General features: G+C 42.6%; 1 protein-coding gene across 1 annotated transcript in view; it reads right to left on the bottom strand.

Moving 5' to 3' along the window:
* Window positions 1-720: 720 nt before the first annotated feature.
* Window positions 721-10,756, bottom strand: part of klhl14 (kelch-like family member 14) — a 20,033-nt gene continuing 9,997 nt past the window's right edge. The window contains exons 4-9 of the mRNA XM_019878805.1: window positions 6,885-6,974; window positions 6,537-6,615; window positions 5,191-5,381; window positions 3,672-3,830; window positions 2,836-2,993; window positions 721-2,303 (exon numbers count right to left, since the gene is read on the bottom strand). Of these exons, the coding sequence (XP_019734364.1) occupies window positions 2,163-2,303; window positions 2,836-2,993; window positions 3,672-3,830; window positions 5,191-5,381; window positions 6,537-6,615; window positions 6,885-6,974 (818 nt within the window). The 3' untranslated portion in view covers window positions 721-2,162. The remainder of the gene's footprint in view (window positions 2,304-2,835; window positions 2,994-3,671; window positions 3,831-5,190; window positions 5,382-6,536; window positions 6,616-6,884; window positions 6,975-10,756) is intronic.

Genomic DNA, 10,756 nt, shown 5'->3' with positions numbered 1-10,756 from the left:
CGAATGCTTAAGGAGATGATGGAGGGGGAGAGAGTTCCGTCTCGAACTTCTTCATGGGGACAAGCGTTTCCTCCTCCTCCTCCTCCTCTCACAGCGCCTCACGTCGGTATTAGCGGCGGAAAGAAGTACTACAGTACTCGGAAAAAGGCGCGCAATACAAAATCTGACTGACAGCATCTCTGTCCGAGAACATTTTTCGACATACCTGTACCCGCAAAAATGTTCGTATGTACCGTTGTTCGCAACACGAAAGTTCGTCAAGCGGGGAGCGCCTGTATTTTAACATTTATTTGACGAGTTCAATTCAAAAAACGTGAAATTCATCTTTTTGGAATGAAGTGAATCTGGGCTACACGTTCACCTTTTTAAATGAGCAACACAAATATATTCCGTTTTTAACCATTAAAATTGTACTTAGGCGTGAATGTGAGTGTGAACGGTCGTTTCTACATTTGTTCCCCGTGATTGGCTGACCACCTTCCATAGTGCCGACGTATCAGGCGAGGTCAGGCAACGTCGATTTAAAAAAAAATGCATGGATGAAGAGACTTTGGTCATCAAGAGTCAGTTTATTTCCGTAGTCTAAAATGCAAAGGACATAAACAGGATTTGAGAATAAATCCAAAAACGTTTCACTGCAGCAAGCGATTATGTACAGGAATGAAGTCAACAAACCTTGACAGGATTCAACATCTAGAGTCGACCTTCTTTCCCTTTTTTTTTTTTAAACTCAGTAACATAGACAAGACTGGACTCATTTGTACTGAAAGAGTTTTTTTTTGTCTGTTTTTGTTTTATTTTAACACAAGACAATAAATCATTTACATTACAGCGAGCTCACAGGCTCACTATTAGTGCATTAAGGTCCGCTGTATGCTCATATATGAAGAAATATTGAGGCCAAATTGGGGGGGGAAAACATACTCACAGTGGAAAAAAAATATTTCTTAAAGAAAACGTCACCCTGGATGAGAAGTTGATTCTTTCTTACTGCTGCAATCTGGAGTTGGTTTTTTCTAACTGTCTTTGACGGGGAAAAGAATTAATCTTTCAATTACGGATATCGTCATCAAGTTGAAGCAAATACATCTTGCGCAGTAACATTTTGTCATATATGAAGAGTGATTGTAGTCTGATTACTTGACTGGAAAAAAGTAACGCAATTGATTCATCATTACTGGAAGATGAGCACATATTGGAGTCATGTCCTACTTGGTTACAATGATGATTTTTATCTCGTAGTAATACAGGTTTTTCTTTTCTGTGTCACCCAAATGCTTCTTCATACTCATATTTGGAAGATCGTAGCATACCATAACATTTCTGTGGGTGGCGTGTTCATTTGTAGTCGCCACTCAATTGAGGCAAACATGCTTTTTGAACATTGGTGAGCAATTCTAATTTGATTGTACCATCAATATGTTCTTCAATACACTGATCACTAACTCGTGCGGCATGGTTGAGATTTTCCATGAAATCAACCAATAGGTGAAAAAAAATCTTTGGAACCATTTGGAATTAAGTCAACTTGGGCTGCACGTTTTACAGTTATCACGATGTTTTTTTTTTTTTTTTTACAGTGGACAACCCCCCCCCCCAAAAAAAAACAAAAGTGTGGTCCCACTTTGGATGCAGGAACGTGAGAGAAAAGAAAGGTAAAGTATCTTCGAAGCAAGTGACCAAGTGTCAACACAGTGAGCCATGACAACTATTTATACATGAAAAGAACTCACCAGTCCTGGTTGAGCTTCAACATCCAGTGGGAACGCCCTCTCTCTCTCTCTCTCTCTCTCTCTCTCGCTCTCTCTCTCTCTCTCTCCCCCTCTGTTTGTTGTCGGATTGACGTGTACAAGATATACGACGCACCCGAAAGCTAGCATTGAGCTAAGTGGTGCTATAGAATAGAAGAAAACAGCCACCGATAGTGTCAATAAATCAAAGCAATTGAAATACATGACTTACACACCGCTTTTCTTTCCTCTCTTGATACCTTCACAAGGGAATAACCAAAGTGCTCTGGTCAAACTTGTAAAAAAAATGATTTATACACCCCTTACTCGACTGAGCAGAAGGGGGAGGTTGGTGGTAAAATGGCTGCCTGCTTACGGGCACTGCTCCCCCCAATCATCACTCTGGTTGCCGTCCCTGGGCTGCATTAGTTGTCATTTATTGAAGGGGAGGCATGCAGGCAGGATGACGGTGGAACAAGCCGGGCCCGCCAAAGGTTCCGCCACCTCGCCTTCCAACTCTGTCCATGTGGCCTTCTCCGGGCTATAGCAGATGGTTGAAGACTTATACGCCCCCTAGAGGAAATATCACGATGGGGGGGTTTAGCCTCAGTGGAATATCACTAAAATAAAGTCCGATTTGTCCAAGTTGAGTTGTGTATTTGTTCAAAGATTGTTTAAAAAGAAGTTTATATATATATATATATATATATATATATATATATATATATATATATATATGCACACATTGCTCACAAAAAAAGGGAACACTTAGGCAGCACAATGTAACTCAAAGTGTTGCCTTTATTTTTTCTTCGCACTTTGCATACCCACACATATGCATATCAGCAGGTGAGACCTTACCCACAATCGTTAAAGGATTAAATCTACATGTCTTTTGTTTTTATGCTTATTCCAAAAGAAGAAGCAGCTTCAATACAGACAATTTAATAAGGAAACAAAGTCAGACATTTTCTACCATTCTCGGAATCATTGACCCATGTTGAGATTTAGACTCTCCAAATGGGGAACACAAAAGACAAAAAAAAAAAAGAGAATTATCCTTGGAAGATACTGTAATTATTAGACCTGATCTACTGTACCGTACCATGCTCCAGCTGTAGCCTCCCACGAGGAAGATGCTGTCGTCCAGGACTGCACAGCCCGGCCCGCTGCGTCCCTCCAGGATGGGTGTCTGCAGGATGTTCCATTGGTCGCCTTTGGGGTCGTAACACTCCACTAACATGACGTCTAAATGAGAAAAACCTGTGAGCGGGGACAGAAGAAGAATGGTTTCAACTATTTATTAAATGTGGTGCGTAGGACTTAGCATGTTGCTAAACACAACAGCAAAACTTTCAAATACTGTTCAAAATCATGTAAAACTTGAAAACGATGAGTGGAATTACACCTGACACCTGAGTGTGCACCGATCGTGTGCGTGCATCTGGAAATGGCACCTGGCAGAGCGTTGCAAAAAGGGTTATTGGGCACTGATCTGCTTCAGATATCTTATGTTTGATATCCTCCAAAAATCAATAAGGCTCCTGCTTTGACATTGAGAAAGAATCTCTGAATGGAAACTTGAAGAAGGTGAGTGAAGATCTGGTCTGCTTCGCATATCCGGCGTTAGTTACGGTTCTTGTTTCCAGTCTGACTTGTATATAATGACTTTTGACATCTGAAGGTAGGGTTTAAAAAAAAAAAAAAAAAAAAGGTTTGGTCTTTCGGGCAAATCAATGTGACTAACGCTACAGAAATGGAGGGGAAACATTCAACAAAGTGCCTCAAAATGTTACAAAAACAGCAACGTGCAAAACAATAACATTGTGCTGCATCGCTAAAGAAAAGAGAAAGAAGGGAAACGGTTGAATAACAAAAAAAAACCCCAAAACAAAACAAACCAAAACAATCAATCTCTTGATCGCTTCCCGCCACACTTACCTTTCAAGTGATTCCCCCCGATGGCGTAGAGGCGATCGTTCATTCCGGCCAACGTGTGAATGGCGCGCTTCGTGTTCATGTCCTGTTTGCGAGCCCACACGTCCATTAGCGGGTCATAGCAGTACAGCCACGACACGTACTCGCCGTTGTGGACCCCGCCTGCAAAGGCAAACATACTGATGATGAATGAGCGGTGGTACAAATGTTTGGACACTGTGCTACTGTACTTTACTTGAGTTATTTGGGGGTTTTTTTATGATGACTTTTCACCCTAAATTTCTGATTTTCAAATGTAGGGCACATTTGAAAATCGATCTGTACTTTCCTCTCTCAAGTTGGTCAAAAGAGTGTTGTCGTTTTTTGTTCAACCTCTTCGGATGACAATGTAAAGTGGCTGAGAGCATGAAGGACTGATGAATTGAAATCTTGGAGACTTATAAGGCAGAAAAAAATATCAAGTGGTCTGGTTGTGAGCGAATGACGGTGTGCCGGTTGCTGGCTATTAACTTGTTAACCCATTAGCCGGTTTGCATGTGGACTGCCTCTGATTTATAAACCTATATCTCACCAAGGAAGGGGGCGGTGACCTGACATCTTGATCCCATGGGATACAGAGGTACGAGCCAGGTGCGGAAATTTTTACCTGACTGTGGTGTTTGTTAAATACTGAATAAATCATCGCATATTAACTTTACAAGAACTGGAGAGAAGGAATTCCATTGTGGATTCTTTTTTCCCGATAAGGCTACAGGGCAGCCCCCAGGGGCCTTGTCTCGGCATTCCTTACAAAACCATAAGGAAAAAAAAATCCTTGATATAATTCACCTTTCAGCCGCCCCCCGCCCCACCTACCCCACCCGCACACACACACTTGAACAAATTGATCAAAACTCACTTATGCTGAATTTTCCATTGTTTTACGTGTCAATTTTACAGTGACCTTCAACTGGGAGTGACAAATAATCATCCAGAAGATTATTACCGTATTTTCGACACTAAAAGGCACACCTTCAATGAATGGCCTATTTTGTAATTTTTTTTCATATATTGGACGCAACGCATTATAAGACGCGATCTACAATGACTCCACTAGATGGAGCTACGCTCAAGGAAACGCCAACGGAGCGATCAGATGTCAGTAAAACGTATTTAATCAAGCAGCGACACAGTTCATTTAACCAACAGCAAGTTATAACATTGACTCGTTAACGTTGAACTCTCTCGCCGCTGCTCTATTTCCGTGTTCAACTGCGAAACCGATCGGCTTAAGTTTGAACTCTGCGTTGTAAGCATGTCTGTAGCAAGGAGCCATTTTGGGGGTCGACATATCACCGTAATGGCCATACACAAGGCGCATCGGATTTTAAGGCGCGCTGTGAGCTTTTGAGAAAATGGAAGGCTTTTAGATGCACCTTTTAGTGCGGAAAATACGGTCAGTAGAGTGTGTGAGTATTTTTGCCGCAAATACAAAACGACTGGCTTCTTGACAACATTAATGCTAACTGTTGTGTTCTCTCACCTGATATGTAGATCTTGCCATTGTGCACCGCGCCGGCATGGGCGGCCAGAGGCTGCGGCAGAGACGACATGTACTTCCACTCATTGGTGTCTAGGTTGTATGACTCCACGCTGGAGAGGTAGCCCGTCTCGTTGCGGCCGCCAATCACGTACAGGTGCTTGTCCAGGCGGCAGGCGAAGAAGCTGGCTCTCCTGAGGACCAAGCGGCACCCGTGAGATGTCAAGGAGCGGAGAAGCGTAAGCACTCAAGCACCATCACGACTGCATTTAGGAGGCCCGGTTAATTCTTCCATATAAATCACAGAAACACGCAAATTGAATTTAACCCTTTCATGCACCCTGCAACCTGATATCATGATAAGATGTCCCTGAAAGGGTTAATACCCTCTGTTAATTTCTTCTCATTATTTGAATGGCAACTGTTGAAATCATTTCACGTTTGTCACACAGATTTTGAGATTTACAAAACTACCGGTACACACAAATGGCCAATAACATCAAATGAATAATCCCGTAACAGGACAAATTATTCAGATTTTAACACAGTGTCATGGTTCAAATAGCCACGGTCAGGGTTTCAAAATGGGAGTAGGGTTTCAAACCAGGGTTGGGGTTTCTCTTTTTGGTGTCAAGAGTTTCAAACATGGCTTCGTATTTCTAATCAGCGTCCAAGTCTCGGTTAGGATTTTACCTTGGGGCTACTTCTTCTTCTTTTTCATCCATCTTGTGACATTAGGGCAGGGGTGTCAAACTCATTTTTGTCACGGGCCACATTTTAGTTACCATTTCCCTTGGAAGGCCGTTACGACTGAAACCATATAATAACGATTTATTCAACTATCGTTTACATTTCTGTAACGAGGGGTTTGATCACAAGAAAATGCTTACAATATGTCTCTAATTTACTAAATATGAGAATTTTAAATTTTGGTAGAGATTTTAGCAAGCATCATGGAAGTGGACATGTTTGATTTGCTTTCGCGGGGCCATATAAAATGATGTGGCGGGCCAGATCTGGCCCCCGGGCCTTGAGTTTGACACGGGTGCAATAGGGGCTGCTGAGGTTTCAAATTAGGGTTAGAATTTCAAATTTTTGTGGATTGGGGTTTCAAACAAGTGCCAGAGTTTGAAATCAGCATGTCATATTAAGGTTTCAAGATGGTCTTTGGGTTTCAAATTCAGGTTTCAAGCCATAGCGCTACTTTCAAATCCATTCATTTACTAGCATTTAATTTCAACCCTATGGACAGCCTGATGCTGGTGCTCAAATGAATGGATTCCATTAAAAAGCAATCATGTTGTAATGCAATAAAACCTTTCTACAAAGTGTCCAGGAAGTGGCCTCACCTCTCCTGCATAGGAGGAAGTTGTATCCAACTGTTGAATCGGGGGTCATAGCGACTTACAAAATTGGTGCTGTGCTTTCCTACAGAAAAGGAGAAAATAGAATGTTTACAATTTGGATTTTACAGTCTTCTCGACAATGAAACAACTTGACACGTTCAAATTTTTCCACCGCTACTTCTCGGTGCCAAATCATGACAAGTGTGACTGGTGGGTGTTGTTTTTTTTTATCACTGTTGTGTTGTTTGTGCAACAGTGCAAGGTTCACAGATAATGCTCTCTTAGTTTAGCAAAAAAAATAAACAAACAAACAAAAATAAATGAATGTAGAGTGAGGTGCATCGTCGTTACCGTTGGGGTTCCACTGGTCCTCCCCGCCAAGCAGCAGCAGGAAGTTCTCCACCTCCACAACGCAGTGATGGGCACTGTTGTAAGGCATTACTGCGCGACACACAAAGCCAAGAGAATTAAGCATCGAACCACAGCTGCGGTCGGGAGCTGACATCGGATCTATAATTCTTGTCTAAAGCGGAGTACAATGAAAGCCCATTTATTTTGCCAACAGGCAGAAATTTGCAATATATTGAAAGACCATATAGAAAAAGAACGTTAAAACACACTTTTTAAACACAATGCACGTATTTGAAGTCACACAAAAATTGCAAGTATAAAATGTTAGTAGTACATATTATAATGTCTGTGTGTTAAATGTGGGCCATAACGGGGGTCAATTTGAAAGAATGTCCTGTTTTTTTGTTGTTGTTTGTTTTTAATAAAAAGGTGGACAGATTAATTCATTATTAAAATAATTGTTAGTTGCAGCCCTAGACATCAGCAAGTCTGCACGTGCATAGCGGGTGTGTGAGCTGTGGTTGACAACAGTTCAGGAGTGGCTCTGCTCATCGTGTTTGACAAACAGATAAAAAGTGACCTCTTAAATCTTCATTTTGGATGATTTTATGCTTCCAACATTGCGGAAATAATTCGCGGAAGACCATATTCATTCCACCAGCTGTAACCCGAACCTTGTGATGGGACAGCAATTCATAAAGACACACTTCTAGATCTTTCCAGAAGTACTAAAAGTTGCTGACGATCCTTGTTATCTTTAAAAAAAAGAATAAAATAATATTAATCACTTTTGATGGGGCACACCTGATTTTGCGCTCGCCCCCTGTCTTCCATCTTCTTTTGTTGCAGTGACCCCCATTGAGATGTGGAGAAATGGTCTCGGGTGACAGTCGTAATGAACACGATCGTGTTCACTCAATAAATCTCGGGTGAGGTGGCGGCTTGGTGGGGTAGAGTGGGGGTCGGGGGGCTCTGGTGGAGCACAAATCAGTGGAATGTTAAAGCCCACCTGTCTGTCTCCATCAGTCATTTCCAGTGCCGCCTCCCCGGCGCCTGATGGATCACAGTTGCTGCAGAATTAGACAGCCTTGAATCTCATTTCTTTCCAATTGGCCCTCTCGCCACAATCTCACTCGGCCCTGCCTGACATGTGCCGCTCCGGAGGAAGAAGAGAGAGAGAGAGAGAGGGGCGCTTTATACCTCATACACTAAACGCAGCTTTATCTCAAAAGGAGGGGATTCGGTTGCCTGCCTCCAGTGCACCTCAAAGACAAGTGCCATATGACTGACAAACTCCCTTACATGCTATTTACATTATCGTTCAGTCAGCAAGTATAAAGGCCACGCATGGGCGGATTTTTATTTGATGTCTAGTGACTTGAAATCATCTTATACCCGTGGAAGGGGACTGGGGGGGGGTGGCGGAGGCACGGCGGAGAGTGTACAGTCGGAGGAAGCGGGACGTTTGTCCCGCCTCTACAGGTGCCTGGGATGCAGGCGGCCGGCGGGATAAGTGGCGGGCGAGGCGTCATACCTGACTGAGATGCTGGAAAGCATAAAACATGCCATTGGCTTTTAGTTCCTCCCCGTGTTGGACCTTATTGTAAAATTGAAAGCGGATGAAGTTAATCTACCCCTCCTGCAGGGTCGCCCTCCGTGGCTGCTGTCGACACTGAGCTCAGGGACTCACACTAGAGGGAGTCAGAAACCTCCGCACGCAGGCAGGCCACACTCGACTGACGCCAGCTCTGGCTCTTTTGTGTCCCTCCCCCCCATCATACCCGCACTAGGGTGGAGTCCCTTTTATCTTTAATGATGCAAAGTATGTGATGACGGTCCTTTGTTCACGCTTCTGTTGGTACACTAGATGGCAAACTTCACACTGGGATCAACGGCGAGCGACTCGGTGTGACACACAACACGAGGGAAGAGAATCAAGAATCTTCCAAATTATCTTGATGAATGTCTTAATCAAAGGCTGTCCCTCTCAGGTTTCGCCTCATTGGAAAGTTATGATTGAATGTTCATAATCTCCTTCTCTTTCACGTCCATTGTGTGCGCAGGCCACATCAGACGCTCGCTGATGTGTTCAGGGGATGATTGTGCAGTTTTGTCCTTCCGCAAGGCCACGGACCATTTGAGTGTTAACTTTTTTAGTTGTGACTGATGGAAATCCCCAGTGACCTTTCTGCGAGCTGCCACTCCTACCCCATGAGGGCTAAGGGTAATGAGCAAATGACTGTGCAGACTGAGCATGTGCATGTTGAGTTGCAAACAGATGATTTTGGACAAAGTGGGAAAAAAAGAAAAAAAACCCCACCAAATAATAAGTGCGATAATTATGACTTTTAAAAGACTACAACAGGAATAATGAAAAAAAACATAAATGGTGTGGTGTGTATCTCTGAAAAGAGCCGAAAGGACGGGGGGGGGACAAAACAATCCGCTAACGCTGAGAAATGAGCAACAACAAATAAATCTCAATAGGAGAGAATAGAAAAATATTCCCATTATCTCGAGTTTGACCTTTGTAATATGAGAGCAAATAGAGAGGGGTGAGTCTGGGAAAGGTCGAGGATGCTTGATCGGGAGGGAATGTGGCTCAATTTCCCCACATGAAATACAAGGTCTTGGGAGTAGCTTGAAAAACAACAGAATGCGATAACTGATACTCGTAATGCAGGCAACATTTTCGTCAAAGCTTTGTTCCTGCAGTGGCGAGACAACTTGAATTGGAACGCAAGTCAGGCGCCGTAGTCTGTGACGAAGTCATCATGACAGAAAAATATTTTATGTTTTGCTGTTGTGAAAATTGGCTTGCCTGGATTTCCCTTTGATTGAACCCCCAATTTGAAAACATAAGCAAAAACAAAATAATGTTGCCATAAAAGTCAGTATTTTATATTTTACAGTTTTTCTCAACTTAAATTACCCCAACATATAAATTGTGTGTTGTTCTTTGTTTTTTTTTTTTTTTTTTTTTTTCCACGTACTACTCGTAAGAGTTGCATTGCAGCATGGCTGTAACTCGAAATCATGTTGGCCTTCTTTCGACAGCAAGCGAGTGACTCAACAGTGCCTCTGCTGGTTGCAGCCAAGTAATGCACTCCTTTTTCACCTCATCCACTTCAATCGACACAGTTGAGTACGCTCCATTATTCTGTTGTGCTCATTCTGAGGCAAACTTCATTTCAAGATCGTATTATTATCGATTGTCTAAAAAAAAAAAAAAAGCAAGAGACCAGTATTCGTTTTCGAGTTAGGAGTCTAAGACCTCAGATGGCGTTTCAAGTGTGTTTGGGTAAATAATTAGAGCAATTCAGCCGGTATTGATCAGCGCTGGTGAATAATCAGGATGAATTTGAAAGCCACTTGGCAAAGATATCACTCAAAGCCCGCGTTCAATCTCTGCCACAGCAGATCATTAGATTCAAGTGAATCTCATCATGCATCTCAGCAGCATATTTCAGCAAAAACAAGGCGAACCAGGCGTGACGCTCCGCAGTGGCGTGAAGTCACGCTCTGATTAGAAACTTATATTAAAAAGTGATAGTGATATATTATTACCTGAAGGATTTAGGGAACTCCTTCGCTCAAATTAACCCGCGTTAAAGTCATCCACAGGAACGACCGTAAAACTCCCCGAACAGGAGAAAGATGGTGGAAAAAAAAACCCTCACATAAAATCTTCTGCTTTAAACTCACTTGTGAGGATCTTCCATGTTTTTTTTTCATCGTCATAGTATTGGACCAAATTGCTGGGGAGGCGATCGGGTCCGGGGGGCAAACCACCCACCAGTAACAGCATTCTCTTATTGGAACGGATTCTGTAATGACAACAGGAAACAAGTGCAGCAAATAAATAAAAGCAA

This window comes from Hippocampus comes, unplaced genomic scaffold (assembly GCF_001891065.2).
Source record: "Hippocampus comes isolate QL1 unplaced genomic scaffold, H_comes_QL1_v1.1 scaffold85, whole genome shotgun sequence".
Taxonomy (NCBI): Eukaryota; Metazoa; Chordata; class Actinopteri; order Syngnathiformes; family Syngnathidae; genus Hippocampus; species Hippocampus comes.
Note: the sequence above shows the minus strand (reverse complement) of the source record. Positions and strands in the feature narration are given on the sequence as shown.